General features: G+C 46.6%; 2 protein-coding genes across 2 annotated transcripts; one reads left to right on the top strand and one right to left on the bottom strand.

Annotated features, from left to right (window-relative positions):
• Positions 1 to 944: 944 nt before the first annotated feature.
• LOC136500311 (uncharacterized) lies at positions 945 to 5,827 on the bottom strand. The gene is made up of 10 exons (XM_066495655.1): positions 5,116 to 5,827; positions 4,835 to 5,004; positions 4,660 to 4,724; positions 4,464 to 4,504; positions 4,162 to 4,250; positions 3,968 to 4,081; positions 2,648 to 2,725; positions 2,331 to 2,396; positions 1,472 to 1,552; positions 945 to 1,386 (listed from the first exon to the last, which is right to left on the bottom strand). The coding sequence occupies exons 1-10, from the start codon at positions 5,255 to 5,257 to the stop codon at positions 1,273 to 1,275; spliced, it is 960 nt and encodes a 319-aa protein (XP_066351752.1). The 5' UTR covers positions 5,258 to 5,827; the 3' UTR covers positions 945 to 1,272.
• Positions 5,828 to 16,355: 10,528 nt separating this feature from the next.
• Positions 16,356 to 17,581, top strand: LOC136499563 (uncharacterized). Its single transcript, XM_066495170.1, has 3 exons — positions 16,356 to 16,827; positions 17,119 to 17,336; positions 17,558 to 17,581. The coding sequence occupies exons 1-3, from the start codon at positions 16,356 to 16,358 to the stop codon at positions 17,579 to 17,581; spliced, it is 714 nt and encodes a 237-aa protein (XP_066351267.1).
• The last annotated feature ends 838 nt before the right edge of the window (positions 17,582 to 18,419 follow it).

The raw sequence follows: 18,419 nt of genomic DNA, 5'->3' as shown, positions 1-18,419 counted from the left end.
TCAAGATGAACGCCTGTGCAGAACATTATAAAATTTTAAGCTAGGATGGGTGAAGCCATACAAGTCTGGATGTTTAGTTCGGGAACATCAGGGACAGAGGGATGGAGTCGAGCCCTAGTGTATAGTTGGGGACACCAGGGATGGAGAGGGACGGAGTCTCTGTCCCCTTAACGAAATACAGATATGGAATGATCTCATCTTATCTTTCGGGCAAGTTTGGTTGCTTTGTCAGACACTGTGTAAACTCACCAAGCAAGGTTATGGAAGGGTGATGTTAGTTTAAATATCTGGGTAGAGTACCTTGGAGCTTATGCTGGCTAGTTTTTTCCTTGCAAAAGCAAGAGAGTGGAAATGGCTTCCCTAATCTGACAAGGCAAACCTTGCCCAAACAAGCAAAGCAAGGCAAAATTCAGCCTGTTCGCTTGTTGGTTTCAGCCAGGGCTTATCAGTCAACCAACAGTGTTTTTCTCTTACAACAAATCAGCACCAGTAGCTGAGCTTATTAGCCCAAAAACCAACCAGCGAACATGCCGATTATTAAAAGAACCAAACATGCACCTTGTGGCCTTGTCTTCAAACCGCACACAACGTTTAAAGACGAGCCAATGTGAAAAGACACCACACCTTATGTGAATAGGCGTATTGGTTTTTGAGCTTAAAGCTGTGGCACAATTATGCTGCAGCACATACAAGAAATTCAGTTCTTCATTCATCCATGTTAACATACTCCCTTTGTCCCCAATTAACTGTATACGTCCCGTGCCAAAAGTTTAATCTCAATTTATAGAAAAAACATACAACATTTGTATCTATAAATAAATTTATTAAAAAACTATATTTAAATATCTAACTAATGATATCAATTATATAAATAAATATTAATATTCTTTTATATGTATTTAGTTAAAGTTGTTTCTCAGGAAGTGAAAAAACAGATATTTAGGGACGGTGGGAATAAGTTGCATTTCATTACATAGTGTGCATTTTGACTTTGCAGTTTTTGTGCTAAAAAATTACATTACATGCATCCAAAAAAAGTATTACATTACATATACCACTAAAATATGCCTACAGTTCCTACATAATCATTCGTCAATATAGCTTGTCAGTTACTTGTACGTCCAGTTTCAGACTGTAGAGCATCTCTTTCAGCTCGGCAGAACCAAGCTTGAGGTGGGGCCCTTTAGGCGAGACATGCAAGCAAAATTCTGCTTGGCCGGCCACGGTGTGCATCTCCTAATCCTTTCCCGTTTTCTTGACCTCTCTATAACTTTAATTGCCCTGACGATTGCAGCCAAGGTGGAGCCTCCGCACTTTCATCTTTCCATTAAGTGCCAGCGCAAGAACATCATACTCTTCGACGTACCATAGCTCCAATATCGTCGCCTGAAAACAGTGATGATAAATAGGTAACCATGCATGCTATGTTTGCAGTCAACCAACACATGGGTATGAGTAAAAAGAAGCCTACCTTGAAGCCACGGATTTTCTCATTAACTTGAAGAACCAGATCATGGAAGAACTTGACATGATCAAAAGATGATGCACTTTGCTAAAAGAGCATACAGAAAATGTAGTGTCACATGAGATTAAATAATAAAGAATTAAATGATGTAACCAAAGCAAACATTCAAAAACTATGACTGCATTATCTGCTCTAGGATTACTGTACCCATGCACTATCATGTAGATAAAATTAGATGACGAAAAGATGCGCTAAAAAGGTGAAGTATTTAAAGTTTTTGTTTGGTTACACATCCTTAAGTAGCGAAATAAAGAGGCAACATCCTCTATAAGCCACAGCAGTTCCAAACAGACTCATATCCCCTGCAGTGAAGGCGTACTGCAGAGGCATTAAGAGTCACAGGCATGTGGGCCAGAAGGGAGAGCAGACCCACATATCAGTAACTCATAATGTCTCTGCAGTTGTGCAGAGGATATGAGTGCATTCCGAGCAGACCCTGCATCCCAGTCTGTGCGTTTATCAACATCTTTTAAGGACCAAAATGGAATCAAATACTCCATATTGGCAAGTGTAAAGCATATTTTGGAAGGTGGGAGTCTTTAAAAGTACATTTGTACCTCTATTGTCTCTTAAATAACAATATATTGTCAATTGTGGCAAAATCAACACCATCCTAACAATATTTTGAAGTTTGAACACAAATTTCTCGATGCAATTTTTGTACACTAACATATATAATATAATTTAACAAATTCTTGGTCAAAGCTTGCAAGTTCAACTGTCAAAAATTAAAACACACCTTACATTGATGGAAAGATAGAACTGTGCAAATTGCAACGTAAAACTCAAATTATAAGTGGGATACCTCTTCTGGGAGCTTGGGATGTCCTAGAATTCGTGCAAAGGAGGTGTGAAGCAGAACAGGATCGTACTGTCAAATCCAAAAATCAGGTGTTAGGTGACAGATTAATTGAAATTTCAAGATATTATGTAAATAGCCATCCGTACCAATAACTACATACTGCACCACTATATTTGAACATTAAATTTATCCAGAACCAAAATCAATTTGTTAGGCAAATGTTGTTCTTTTGTTGATGTTTCTTTATCAAGATAATGCTATCTCTTGGCAATGGAATAAAAATCACTTAACAGTTCTATCAAATCTTGAACTGCTCATACCAGTTGCTTTTGAGGTGCTCGAGGAAGAGCTTCTCTCAATCTTGAGCGGATTTCTGCAGGATCAGTACCAGATTGAACCTAAAAACACCAAATATAATTGAGAAAATCTCAATATGAGAAAATTTCTTATTTGGCCCTGGTTGAAACTTGCTTTTCTTCCTTAGCCCTGAAACAAATTTTCTTATCTATTTGGCCTCACCTGAAGTTTTGATTTCCAATCTGGCCTTACCGTCATCTGCTGCCTCTAGCGGTGTTAAGTGGTACATGAAATGACCAATTTATCCTGAGACATTATGAGAAACCAAAGGGAACCCAGGTAGCATACCAACGTAATTTTGAGCACCCTTCGAACAAATTGTTGTTCTCAATCTTGTGTGCCTGTGCCAATCCTCTTTGCTAGTTAGTTCCTCGCACAATTTAGATACGTCTTCAGTCATATGTGCTTTGTGCCCATGGACCTGTTCTCCATCATGTCGTCTCCTCTTCGGTGTTCTTCCGTTCGTGCAGTACAGCAGGCTAGCATGGAGGACGGTGAGTGCTAGGTGCGGCGGCGAGGCGGCCAGGCTTGCAAGCTCCACGGCAGTGTTGCCACACGCGAATGGGCTCGCAGTGTGGCAAGACCGTGAGACTGCACGGCAGGCTGCGGCGGCGGCGTGGGCAGCCAGGCTTCGCGGGCGTGAGCTGCCGCGGAGGGCCATGCCAGCGGCCAGGCTCGCGGCACAGAGCGACTACACGGCAGGCTACGGTGGCAGCGCAGGCAGCTGGGCTCACGAGCGTGAGCTGCCGTGGAAGGCGACGTGCCACAGAAAGGATAGCTCTCATCCAAGGCATTGCTTGAATGGCTCAGATGTACTACTGCTTAAGTTGCAGTAGAAGTTACAACTGCATAGGATCTTGGTCCATGTGAGGGAGGCTGTGGGAGGGAGACGAGACCGACAGAGAAGGGAAACAGAGGATTCGGTCTTTTTTTTTAACTGAGAGGATGGTCTTAGTTAGCCTAGGGGTATTTTCGTCTCTTCAGTAAAAACTTCTAACTCAGTCATGGTAAAGACGTAAAGTTGACAGAGATCCTCACAGTAAGGCCATATTGGGAATCAAAACTTCAAGAGAGGCCAAATAGGTAAGAAAATTTGTTTCGGGGCCAAGAAAGAAAGACAAGTTTCAACCAGGGCCAAATAAGAATTTTTCTCAATATAATTACCTATATTTCAGTTCGAATACTTCTCAGGAATTCAGGATAGAGGATTGCATACTAAGGTTACGTGAGTTTAATATCAATCAGAAAAAATCAGACAGAACAGGGTCTCTTGAGATCCAAACCTGCCACAGGCCAAGAAGCACACCGGTTGAGGTCAAAACCACTCTGTCCAATACAATTTTAAGCGGGCAAAAATTATCGGCGACTCTTTTTACTGCCTTCACTTCGGCTTCAATCTCAAGGACATCACATATAGATATGTCAATAAAAACTCCAACTGCCATGCTCAAAGAAGTTAATCAGAGGGTGTGCTCACCTCATCCTCAGTTGCTACAATGGGCTCCAAGTGATGGGATGCGTGAAACAAGCTGAAGTGGTACATGCTCGTATTTTGGAACCAGATAGCTGCAAAACAAATCAACCAAGCAAAGTGTTCAAGATCAAATGCTTCAACAAAGTTGTCGGTTTCTGTGACGCTAACCAAGCAATCAGCAGGCAACTGAACTGATAAGTGATAACTCTATTTAGCAGCATTCAAATGTCAGGCCAACTGAATTCAGTAGATGAAATTCTACAGTTCTACATGTATGGGATGCCATAGCATAACAGAAGCCGTACCTTGGTCAAAATAAGGAAGAAACACGTCCTTGACAGCTTTCCTGCAAACCCAAACATACTGAATTAGTTCTCTCTTGCAGAACTGACCAACTATAGGCTAACTAGTTCTCTCTTGCAGGGAGAGAGAGCGTCATATTTCAGGGACAATTAATAGAATTGCAAGTTGCCTATGATTTGGGCAAAGCACATCACTCACGAGATCACAGCAGTGAACTTGGGGTCCATATAGAGCACATTCGCGCGCACTGGCGGGTCAGCGGCCTGCCAAGCACATTTCAGTTCAGCGACACCATCCCAGCGAAGCACATGTCAACCGTCAACCAACGTGAGCAGCCGAGCACGAGCACGGGGTTGGTGAAGAAAGCCCGCACCTTGAGCCTGGGCACGACGGCGCCGTCATCTGCGGTGTCGAAGAGGTCCGAGAGCGTGAGCGACTGCGACGTCTCGCCGCCCTTGAGGAACGCCGCACCGCGCTCGTCGAGGTCGCGCGCCATCTTCGAGTAAAGCTCGGCGCGCCGGGCCGGGACCGAGCCGGAGCCGCCTGACGCAAAAACCAGAAAAAGGGGGCGAGATCTTACGACTCGAACAAATTATTGGTAGAAATCAAGAAACTGCAAGCGAATGGATGGGTTAAGAGGTGGTGGTTCGTTACGAGGGGAGACAGGAGGGTAGGAGCCCATGGGCGACCAGCGGAGGAGGACGAGGAGGAGGAGGGCGGCGGCCGGAAGGAACCACACGGCGGTGCCCGGAGATCTGGGACGCACGGAGAGGCTGCTCAGGGGCCTCGTGGCCATCAAATGTGGTTTGGTGACTACTGCTTGATCCGTGTCAGGGCCGTTTGGTACGGCTCCTGGACCAGCTCCAGGAGCAGTTCCGCAGCTCCACCAACCAAACGGGAGAAAATGGATCGGCTCCGCGTCAAGAGCCACGGAAAACCCGCTGAGAGGAGAGAGAAAACTGGAGCCGGAAAAACAAGCTTCTTCTAGCTCCGCCCGGTTGTCATGGCTGCGCAGGGCGATGGGCGTTTTTGCCCCCGACCGAGTCAGGCGGGCGCGCGAGCCACCGCCGCCGCGCGGGCGCGAGGTTGCCGGAGCTCTGTGCGCGAGGCCGTCGAGGGCGGGCGGCGCGGGTTCGTGGAGGCTGCCGGGCGGAGGCACAGCGTTGTGGACGGAGGAGCGCGGGGAGGTGTGGTACGGAGGGCGCGCGGAGGAGGGAGCTAGCGTGAGGGAGGACGCGGCGCCGCCGGTGAACCGTGGCCAGGAGCGCTCCCAGGCGCAGGCGGCAGCGGGATGGGAGCGCGGCCTCCAGAGGTTGAAGACGCGAGCGGACGCGTGCGGCCGTGCGGTTGCAACGTGAGCTACCGGATAAGGTATAGGGAAAGAAAAAAAAAAAGAAAAGAGGAAAGAAAAGAAAAGAAAAGGAATAAGAGTATTACGGAGATTTCACTCTGAATCTGCAAGCATATAACAAACACGAGAAGCTGTCCAGCCAGGGGTATTTTGGACATTGTCCCTATCTTAGTAATTCATAACAGACATGAGGAGCTGTTCAGCCAAACGATTTCCCAAAACAGCTCCAGCTCCATCAGAGAATCTGCTCCAGCATAAGATCCAGAGCCAGAGCTATTTTTGGAGGAGCCGGAGCCCTACCAAACGGGCCCTAAGCTTTTATCAATTCTACTATATTGCCATACTGTCGAATCAGAGATACTAGAAATAGTCGCGCCTCCCTTGCGGCACGTTTGCATCAGTACTGGGACACGAAAAGGAGAATAGATGGGATATAATAGGACGAGGGCTTAGGACAGCCCTACGGTCGGCCGATTTGGCCCGCGCCTCGGCGGCTCATCTTTTTCCTTGATGTTTTCTCCTTCTCCGGCGCCCTTCGCCTCCACCGCTGTCCACCACGGCATTGCACGCACGCTTGTGATGGACACCTTCTACTCCCCTCCCGCCAACGCCATGGCTATAGAGGTCCCTTGCCCTGACCTGACTCGACCGTCTCCCACCACCGCCAGGGCCCCTAAACCATCCTCTTGTTGTCCCCACCATCTAGCCGGCCTTCCTCCCCAAACTCCTCTTCTAACCCCACCGGAATTGAGAAAGATGAGAGGGAAAGAAAGGAGAAGCCTGTCCGAACCCTAACTCACATATGCTTGAACACAGGAGGAGGAGGAGGAGGAGGAGGAGGAGGACACACCTCGCGGACGCTGCCGCTGCCAGAACTCGTGTGCACATGGGGAGAGAGAGGGGTAGGGAGACGCGTGCGCGTGGGGAAGAGCCATGTGTGTGCGGTGCGACTTTAAAACGGCCACAAAGGAGAGTTGGCATTTGGACTATGACATATGGAGGTTGGGATGGAAATATAAGAGGGTGGAAATTATGTCCTTTGTTTGGATCGTGGGAAAGTAAAATAGATCACATTGAGAGTGGTGGGTTATGACTTAAATAAGAGTTTGCGCCGCTATCGATGACTGACCTCGATTCCTCTCTCTCTCGACCCTCAACATCGACAAAGCCATCTTTAGATTGCAAGTCATAAATTGTTGCTATCATCGGTATTGATGTGCTTGGTGCTAGCGTAGGAGCCGTGCACGCAGATCTCCTTAGCAGGAATGACATACATTCCATAGAGTGCCATACATTACTTAGCAAATGTCCCCATGACTGTAGCCTACACTCGCTTCTAAGGTGTCTTTAGCCTTCGTGAATATCCTTGGCACAATACATTCCATACAGCACACGTGGCCATTCCCACCATGACAAAACTTCAAGGCATTCCCCCTACAAAACACAAGTTTATCGGGATTCTTAATGGGTTTCATCCCGTTACAAGTGACTCTCTAAACACCTAAATCAACCACCTCAAGGTGACAAGCCATTATAACTTTATAGTAGGGGAAGTTAGTGCTATCAAAGTGCGGAGACCTAGAGATATCCATCCCAACCACTCTAAATAGCGTCGACTCAATGGTGATAAAGCCAAAAGTCCAAATTGAGAATACCTGCTCTGATACCACTTGTAAGAGACTGTGACGTCTAAAAGAGGGAGTGAATTATGCAACTTAAAATTCTACTTCTCACTATGGCCTCTAATTTCCACCTTAGTAAAACCTATGCAAGAAAGTAATCTATCTAAATGTGCAACTATGATTTTGTTAAGTGTGTTGCTATCTCTACCATAAAAGAGTTATGCAACCTAGGTTCTAATTCTATCAACTAGTGTATCAACTAAGCTAGAAAAGTAAATCACACAACCAAGGTAGCAATGTAAATGCGGAAGGTAAAGATGAGGTAGAGATGCAAACTCCCGTTGATGACTCTGGTATTTTTACCGAGGTATCAAGAAGCGCTCAAGCTTCCCCCTAGTTCTCGTTGGAGTACCTCACAAGGGCCAAGCTCCTGGTCGGGTAACTCCGTGGATAGCCCTAGGCTTTTCCCACGCGTAAGTGGGTCTCTGGTGTGCCTTCTGACAAGCCTCTCTCGGATCGCTTCCGGTCGTCTTCACTATCAAGCTTTCGACCGAACCGACATGGGCCTTGTTCCTTTTGGTACACAATGGTAGTCACACCATAAACATGGTTGGTGTGATCTCACAAGACTATAAGCCCCTCCGATGTACATCATGGCGCACACAAGCACCTTGGGTTAAGAGGTGTGCAAACCTCACTAAACGCTAGGCCTAAACCTAGAGCAAGCGCATAAGTGGTGGTCTAATCAATCTAAGCACTTTACAAAGCGCCTACGCTAATCAACTAATATTTCGCTAAGCACTATGCAAGTGGAGATAACTAAAATGGTGTATCAACACCCTTGGTATGTCTCCTCAACTCTCCACACATGTCTTGGTCGGTTGGAATCAAAACCAATGTTTCTGCTAGTGACCGGACGCTGTCGTTGTCCTGACCGGACGCGTCCGATCTCTCACAATGGTCAAAGCGACCATTACCGACTGTTGGAGCGCATGTGCTGATCGGACTCACCACCGAGTCCGGTCATCACTAATTGAACGCGTCCAGTCGTGTCTGCGCCGCTCTAGAACCTCTCTAGATACGATCAGACGCTGCTCTCGGGTGCGTCCGGTCGTCCCACCGTCGTGTCCGGTCATTGTTGAGAAACTACCATGCTAGTGAACAGTGTCACCTATGTATCCAGTCACAGCTTCGCTCAGCGTCTAGTTGCCTACTAATGCTCGCTACTACCTAGAACTACCCATCAGATGCGTCCAGTCCTTACAAAGGGCACGTTCAGTCGCCTCTGCTGAGCTCGTTCCTTCATGGTCTTACGTCTGGCTTGGTTGCAACTTCGTGCCTTAGAGTTTGCCTGATCTTGTATGTCTTCCATTGTGCTTCTTAGGTCTTGCTTGAGGTGTTGATCATCGAATCACCTTATCGCCTTTATCCAAGTCACGTTTGCACCCTATTGGATTACAAAACAAACACTCGCAAACACATTAGTCCAATTTGGTTTTGTTGATCATCAAATACCAAAATCCGAAGTAAATGGGCCAAGGGTCTATTTTCCTTACAATCTTCCTCTTTTTGGTGATTGATGATAGTATGACCAAAGCAAGCAAATAATAATAAAAATTTCAGAATTTAAAAACTATCTACTTGCTAGGATGCAATGCAAAAGGGCAAGGTTGTATGATGCTAAAAGATACCACATGTAAATTCAAGAAATGCTTATCTTGCCTTTGTAAATGACCCCAAGTAGCATTATGGACTTAAGCCTCCCTCTAACTCCATAATCTACTATACTCCCTTTCTCGGACCAATTTCAAATAGGGATCTCCCCTTTGATCATTGAATTTGGCTTGCTTTTGGTCCTACAAACTCTTCTCCTTTGGAATCAAACACCGAAAAGGAAGGCATTAATAGCACAAGGGAGGGTCAAATTTTGTGATCCTTTGTAAGTGGAGTTGAATAGATCATAAAACTTGACTCTCACATTACATAGACTAAGCTCCCCCTAAATATATGCATACATATGGTGGAGGGTGAAGCATATGCATAATTAGCAAATTAATGGGCAAGGGAGTTTAATCTATATAATGCATGGAGAAAGCATATAAAATGCCAACTTGAATTCAACATAGTGATATCGGTTTAGGAATACCACGTGTAGAAACCAATTTGATTGACACCACTTGAAATGAGTGGTGGATATTTGAAGCATGATGCTTATCTCCGGGGACTCCATTTTCCTTGCAATGAGACTACTACACACATGATAAGCTTAAAAAGGTGTTAGTCTTAAAGCATCTAACTTGTAGATTTTCCTCCCCCTAAATGTGTGCATATAAGCATGGAATACTTGTGGGAGACATGCACATTGATTTAAAAATCAAAATATCACTTTGAAAGATGACATTCGGGAAGGTTATCTATAATTTGGACTTTGGCACATATTAGATACACACTTGTAGAAAAAGCTATGTGCCATGCTCCTAAATAATTTAAACCATGTAGGTTTGCTCCAAGGGTAAGAGTGATACCGAGCAACCCTACCATATGATTTACCTAGTGAATGCATGACAAAAGATTAAACATGCAAATGCAAACCTAGGCATGAAAAGGAATTAGATGCTAATTGAAATTGCAAAAATTTAAATCTAGTTACCTAACATGGGAAGGGGAATTTGGGTCCAAATTATTCACTAATTTACTTGGCAATTACCTTATCCATCTTGATGCACCACATGAAATGCACCCACACTTCGCCAAGTCTCCAAATTCCCCAAAGTCCATTAGACTTCTCACTTCCCCTTCAGGATCCAAATCATCTTGGTGCTCTTCATAGTTGAAATAATTTCCTTTGGCACCAAAATGTGTTTGGCCCCTTGAAAGCTCTAGTTTGGTTTTGGTGAATTGATGAAACCCTAAGTGCTAACCTAGTTTATCAAGTGATCATGAGATAGGTAGCACACTCCAAGTAATAAAGCAAATGAAGATCATAGCATGATGATGATGATACCATGATGATGATCAAGTGCTTGGACTTGGAAAGAAGAAAGAGAAAAACAAAAAGCTCAAGGCAAAGGTATAAACCATAGGAGCTATTTTGTTTTGGTGATCAAGACACTTAGAGAGTGTGATCACATTTAGGATTGATAGCCATACTATTAAGAGGGGTGAAACTCATATCGGAATGCAGTTATCAAAGTGCCACTAGATGCTCTAACTCATTGCATATGCATTTAGGATCTAGTGGAGTCTAACACCCTTGAAAATGTTTGTGAAAATATGCTAACACATGTGCACAAGGTGATACACTTGGTGGTTGGCACATTTGATCAAGGGTGGTGAAGTTTAGGTGCAAGGGTAAGTAACTCCACCGGCGGAGTATCCGCCCGTAGAGTGTGGACAGTCCGATGGTGCCACCAGCGCCCTAAACAGAAAATGGAGGTCACTAGAAGTGACCGGACGCTGGCCTCGGTTGGACCGGCGCGTCCGGTCAGGTGTAACAGCGAAGACGTTGGCGTCGGTCAAATGACCGGACGCTGGCAGGGTGCATCCAGTCAGTGCTGACATATGCTGACGTGAGGCGCATAGAGGAGACGTCATCTAACCGGATGCTGGTAGGGTCCGGTCAAGCATGACCGGATGAGTCCGGTTGGCAAAATATGTTTTTGGAACCTTACTGGAAATGACCGGACGCTGGAGGCTCAGAGTCTGGTCAGTTGTAGCGGAGCGTCCGGTCAACAGATGACCATTGAGATCATACGACTGTTGTTGAACGCAGTGTGACACGTGGCTAACATCGAGCGACCGGATGCTGGGTCCTAAGTCCGGTCGATTGGACCGGAGCGTCCGGTCACCCCACGTTGTGCCCAGTGAAAGGGTATAATGGCTCTATTTCATGGGGGCTTTCTATTTAAGCCCCATGGCCGGTTGAAGCTCACACCTTTGGCCATTTTCATTGACATAGCAACCTTGTGAGCTTAGCCAAAGCCCTCCCACTCATCTCCATCATTGATTCATCATCTTTGTGAGATTGGGAGTGAATCTAAGTGCATTGCTTGAGTGTTTGCATCTAGAGGCACTTGGTGTTCGTGTTTCGCTATGGATTTCGCTTGTTACTCTTGGTGGTTGCCGCCACCTAGATGGCTTGGAGCAGCGAGGATCATTGAGCGGAGGGTGGTGATTGTCTCTGGCTCCGATCGTGGTGATTGTGAGGGTTTCTTGACCTTTCTCTCGGTGGAGAGCCAAAAGGTACTCTAGTGGATTGCTCGTGGCTTGTGTAATCCTCATCTTGTGTTGGTTGTGCGGTACCCTATTGGGGGTTTGGCATGTGAAGCCAATTAGCGCGTGAACCTCCAAGTGAGTGAATCGCCACAACAAGGACTAGCTTGCCGACAAGCAAGTGAACCTTGGTAAAAAATCATTGTGTTCATCATTGACTAGCTTGACCGATCCGCGTAGGTAGGGTTGGAGACGTGGCGGCGGCCCTCTGGCCTCCGGTGACTCCTCTTGGGGATGCTTGCCGTGATCCATCTTAGCGGGCGAAGAAGAGGCTCCAAGCATGCAAGAACATGAATGAGGAAGTGGTGGAGCAGGCGACCTGAAGTGAATGCCTCCCCCGCCGTACCACTCTAGCGTATTTATAACAGTGATGGACACCTAGGCAGGTGAAGCAATCAGAGGGAAGGCGGAGCGATAGTTGCCCACGCACCGGTATGAAGCCTTATGCATTAAGCCCGCATTCTACGGTGCACGACTGCTCGTGGGTGGGCGCCATTATGCCATGATGTGACTGGCGAGGCCAATCGGTCGCCGAATCTATGCACAAAATGACCCACAGCAGAGGAGCATCTCTGTGCCTTGCCAGCGTGGGTCGTGGAGGTGACCAATGTACTACGGCATCGCCATGGTGACACGGGGGCCCTGGCCACCGCCTAGCTTTGGCGTGGGGGGCCTACGTGGGCTGGAGCTAGGGTTCCTGCCACGGTCATCCTTTCACGATCGAACGGACCTTGTCGTCTACTTTCAGCCCACGGCCATGGTCGTCTCGACCATGATGGATGTACCAAACATCATTCTTAACACTCCCCATGAGTAGTTGGATTGTAATCTACATCTGCATCCTATATAAAAATTGTTCATACTACTACTATTTACTATGAGTTTGAACTTTGAACATATCTGTGTTTACTGTTGCCTAGAACGTTCTATTTGTGCGCCTTTGACACATATGACACCATGTGACACGACCATCATTATTAGGTGGTGGTAACATCTTCGTAGCACCCATTCACCACCACCGGTAGCCTTCACCACCGCCTGCAGACGGTGTAGTTGGTAACACTTTCATGTCAATTTCCAAGCCCGCGCGTGAGTCCCGCGTGTATCATTTTAGTTTTTAATAGTTGCTATTTTCATGCAACTCACATTCCTATTTTTATTCTATGCATTAATTAAGAAAAAGCAATAGGAAATCAAAAGCTATAGAATACACTATATTTGAGGACAAATTTCAAATGCTAGAATACACTAAAGAGTGAATTATATCACTAGTCTCTTAATCAAAATTCGCATTAAAAAATGGATTTCTTGGCGAAGCCTACAGTCCTCGCTACAATACAGAGCCCTAAGTTCCAATTAATCTATGATATTACCATAGACACCGCCTGCGCATGGAAGATCGCTGCTTAACTGTGCCAGCGGTGGCAACGACAACATGCCCCACGTTGATTGGTAGATCAGCTTGATGGCCGAGCGGTGGCACAGCACACACTCATTGTTACTTAGCCACCTACTAGTTGGTCCACCGCCACCACCTACCGCCGCCGCCCGTGATCCTTCCTTGCCCTTGACCCATCTCATGTACTGTCTCACAGTGTCGTCGTCGTCGACAACGCCATTGTGCCTATAGAGCAATAGGGCGACTAGATAGGCCGCCAGATTGTGCCTGCCTTTGGTGATGTGGGTGAGATCCTCGAGGCATCACTAGGGGCTTTGGTTTTCCATGAATAAGGTTCATATCCTGATGAAGAAGCAAGCCTCTGGGTTGCCAAGTTGGGTCAGGCTAGCAAGGAGGGCTTCGTAGTCGATGGGGTCGTCCCATGTCATCCCGCATCTGAACTAAACTAGTGACAGACGCTGATCGACGGTGGGGTTGCTGCAGATGCTGTGCATGGACAAGCAGGTCGCTCATGGGCTATAGAGGTCATCCATGGGCCACTCTGAGGTCACAATGAGGTGGCCGACGATCACAATGGCTAGGTCAGTAGGGAGCGCCGTTAGCGACGTGTGGTGCCGCTTCATCGCCATGATCGTCGGTGTCGATGTCACGCGCTATGGAGCGCGATGAGGCCAACCAAGGGCTCACGTGGCGGTGTGATGGAGCTATGGCATGTGGACAACAGGCTAGCAAGGAGGGCTTCATAGTCGATGGGGTCATCCCACGTCATCCCACATCTGAACTGAACCAGTGACAGACGCTGATCGACGGTGGGGTTGCCGCAGATGCTACGCATGGACAAGCAGGTCACTTGTAGGCTGTAGAGGTCGTCCATGGGCCACTCTGAGGTCACAATGAGGGGCCGACGATCACAATGGCTAGGTCAGTAGGGAGCGCCGTTAGCGACGTGTGGTGCCGCTTCACCGCCATGATCGCCGGTGTCGACATCACGCGCTGTGGAGCACGATGAGGCCAACCAAGGGCTCACGTGGCGGTGTGATGGAGCTATGGCGTGTGGACAATAGTGAGCCCGAGGGCTAGAGAGGTAGAGCAAAGCGATTGATGTAGTGCGTTGATTGAGGAGTAGGTGGGGGAGGCGGCCGAGCGGGGGGCAAAATACCATCTGCGAAGTGGCATGGGAACTCACAACTAGCCTCATGGTGCAGTCAATTTTCTCCATCCAACTTCCAACGTCATTCTAGGAGAAGCGTGCTCCACTTAGATCACGTGGGAGACACGACCTATTTAATGAAAATGAAAGTCCCACTGAGACGCGACCTATTTCATGAAAATGAAAGTTCCACTAAGATCGCTCGAGATCTAATGAGCGGGGATAGTTTGAAATGTGCAGGTGAATGTAAACCGCCTCATTTTCCACTTCCCGTCATCTTCGCCACGCTATCGTTCATGACCCACGTGGGTGACCACGCAAGTCATGGATCTTGATGGTTCCTTCCCTGCTCGTGTCTTGAGGTGGGGCTATTTAAGCAAAGGTAAGATGAGCCTCTTATGCACACTCCGATCCCAAACTTCTACCTCCCTTGCCATCGGATAAACTAGAGAAACCCTTTAGTTGCTCCTAGTCTCCCATCACCATGGCTACCCTAGACCTACATCGACTCTGGCACCGCTGGGAGAAGGCCTTCAAGATCAGCTTTTGCGATCACCTAGGCATGGCTATGTCCACTCATCCTGGGTGTTAGAGGATGTTTCACGAAGGTAGGGAGGAATGCCTCCATGGTACGGTCCCACTACTGATCACCATCCATGGTTAGAGCATGTAGAATCGAAACCATGGAGAGCTTTCATTAGAGCAAGGGCCCTAGCGCCGGTGGATCTTTTGGAACTTTCATTGGAGCAAGGGCCCGAGCATCATCTGGATTGGTTTCGTGAGCCAGAGCAGTTCTGGCTCACGAATGCAATCTAGATATGGGAATAGATATCCTCATTGCTCTGTTTCTCCTCTTCCTCCCACTGCTTCTAGGGGGTGTTAGAGGAAGTTTTATGAGGCTGTTCCCCATCTCTATTCTCCTATTTAATTTAGTCGGGTATGGGTTACCCCCATACTTGTAAGGTCTTTGCAAATAGAAGAATGTTGTTGCATCTAGCACCATCATTGATTGAATGTATTAAGGAGATAGATGCAAATGACCCTTATCCAAAGCAAAGCAAGTTATGAGGATCATTGGAATGACGTATTTCAATTCTTGGACCCATGGATTGTATGTAGGGGATGAAACTCTTCTACACTATTTCCAAAAAAATAGATAGGCCAGTCTTAGTTGAGAGTTTCATTATGTTGTTTCCAAGACGGCCATGTCATGTAGAATAAAATGAAATATGGATGAAACACCCCTTCTCAATGGAGAGTTTCATTCTAAACTTTAGTAGGAGGAAACCAAACAGGCCCTTAGTCTAACATTTTTCTAGTTATAGTCGGGTAGAACAAGTGATGGTTTACAATCAGGTAGAACGAGTGATGCCCTCAACCAGGCAGTAGTCACCACCATCCGCAGCGACAGTGGCATGGTGGCTCCTAGAACACCTTCGTAGGACCCATTCACCACCACTGGTAGCCTTCACGATCACCTGCATACGGTCTGGTTGGTAATACTTTCGTTAATTTGCAAGCCCATGCGTTTTTACAAAGTAGTGCACCATTTCCATTCCCACGTCTGAAAGGGTTGCTTACAAAGCATGCTCCCCACCCTGTGTCTTTCTCATCGCCCATAGCTTTTGTTCCTCATTGCTGCTCCTTGCTCCTAAGTGCTGAACTGCATGACTGCCCCTACTCAGCGTGGTGCAAGCCGCCACTCACCGCCGCTCCTTGCTCCCTAGTGCTGAACTGAGCGACCGTCCCTACTCAGCGGGGTGCAAGCCGCCACTCACCACCGACAAGCTAGTATGCCACGACGGTATGCCTTACTGGCAAGGTCCATAAGGATCCATCGGTGATCAGGTTGTTACTCGTCACCACCGTGGCTGCCAATCCTGCAAGATCCAAAGGCAATGGTAATTCTTTCGCACTTCCATCCATCTTTCTTAGATTTTTATTCCCCTCTTCACTCATTTGAGTATGAAACAAGCTTCCATTTGTTTACTAAGGAGCTCACAATCCAATCTCCGTAGGCGCTCCTTCTCTGATTTAGGTGACAGTGCAACCACTTCCATTGCTAGCCTCGCTCCACCAGATCCTAGTCAAGAACTAAAGATGGAGGAGGAGGCCCCCAACAAGAGGAACGAAGTGGCCATCCTCATAGACCATGTCTTCATCCTCATCATCCAATGCCTCACCGCCCACACCTTGTGTAGCTACAAGTGTGTCTATCACTCCTGGAACTGCCTCATCTCCGAATCCGAGTACCGTAAGGAGCTGCCCCAGATTGTTGCCAGATTCTTCTATCGTAGCTGGAAAGGCAAACGCAAGTTCATCAGCATCAATGGTGAATACCCCTCCTTGACCTCCTTGCCCTTCCCCATTAAGGATGTTGTGATCTTAGATTGCTGCCGTGGGCTCATCCTATGCTGGTGCGTTGGGTTTTACTATGTTGTCTGCAATCCGGTGACTAACAAATGGTGGTTACTGCCGGATAACAACCATTCTTTTGGTTTAGCTCGCTTGGGGTTTGATCTGATAGTCTCCTCGCACTTCCATGTGATTGAATATGGGAAGAAGAGGGCAGGTGAGTCTGTAGGTGTGAGCATCTACTCATCTAAGAGTGCAGCATGGATGTTTAAGAAATCTGAATGGGGCAAGGGTGTTGTATGCACATATTCGACAAGTGTGTTTCTTAATGGTTCTATGCACTGGATGGAGTTATCCTAGATAGTTGTTGTTGATATATAGGGAAAGACATGGAGGAAAATTCATAGGCCACGTGGTGAAGCAATCTCCATCCATGAAGCTTAGGATCAGTTGTGTTTATGTACTGCTAGTATGTTCAGGAAGTATCAACTTTCATTCTGAATCCTAGAAGACTATGGTATTGATAACTGGACACTAAAGCATACGGTGACCACGCTGGAGATATTTGGATGGGACAATATTCATTTTGGTTATGATGTTTGTGATGTGGACTATAGAGTGATTGTAGTTCACCTGGAATGGAATTTGATTTTCCTTGTGGGCGAGGACAAAAAACTGATCGCATATGACATGAACCTTAGAAAAGTTCTTGTCCTCCCTACCCAGGTCATATGGTATCATAGACCTACCTGGAGGCTATGTCTAGAGGGACCTCACTATCTTCCTTATGTTCCCTTGTTCATGGAGTCTGTAGGAGAACAGTAAAGTTGCATATGCTGTTCTTTCTTTAGGTAGGGAGTTGTTTTGATTCTATATATAGTCCAATTTTGCCTTGGTAACTAAAGCAATTGTATGTTGAATATTATTAATGTTGCTACTTTGTGTAGGTTGTGGAGTCTGAGTGCATTTGAATGATTTTCTTGTAATGGCTAAGGGAGGAATAAGGGGGGTTCCATGGTGCACTGGCTACCAAGCTGAAGGAAGCTTTGCCTTGCAAGCAGGAGTGCCAATCTAATGGAGGGGAGCACATCTACCTCATTTTTGTTATGTAAGTCTATAGGGAGCAAAACCTTTATTCTCCTATCTATGTACCACTTGTGTTAATTCTTGAGTTGAAACAGTTGTAATATTAGTGTTGCTTCCTATTATAAAAAGTACTCTTTGTTGTGGACATGATGAATGGTGTGTAATGATTATATTTGTATGGTGTGTGTTCAGTAAGTTATTATGACCCATCTAAATTAGTAAATAAATTCTGAAAACCGGATGTAATTCTATCACCATCAGATGTAAGGGCCATTGACTGTTTTGTCATCACCGCCGTAACACTCACCGTTGGTGAAGCAGACGACCAACACCGTCGCTATTCATCTCATGCGGTAGGGGTCAATAGTGTATCACCACCAAAATGTACTACAATGCGATGGTGACCATTTTCAATGATTAGACGGTTCATACGCTAAAGTGACGATGATGTCCACCTCGACACAGACACGTCGGGCGCCAAAGCGACGGTGAACACGCACTACACACAATCAGGTCATTGTGCAAGCCAACTGTGATCCTGATCATTGGTCAAAACGGCAGTGTTAGTGTACACCCACACAGGCGGGCCATGGTACAACATGACAAAAACAATGACCTATCATGGAGGATCATAAGCCAACATGGCGGTGTTAGTGTATACCAACATAGTCAGGTCGTGCTCCAATGCGACGGAAGTAAGGACCTTATCACAGATGGATCACA

Source organism: Miscanthus floridulus, chromosome 13, assembly GCF_019320115.1.
Source record: "Miscanthus floridulus cultivar M001 chromosome 13, ASM1932011v1, whole genome shotgun sequence".
Lineage (NCBI taxonomy): Eukaryota > Viridiplantae > Streptophyta > Magnoliopsida > Poales > Poaceae > Miscanthus > Miscanthus floridulus.
The sequence above is the reverse complement of the archived record's forward strand: the minus strand, read 5'-3'. Positions and strand labels throughout refer to the sequence as shown.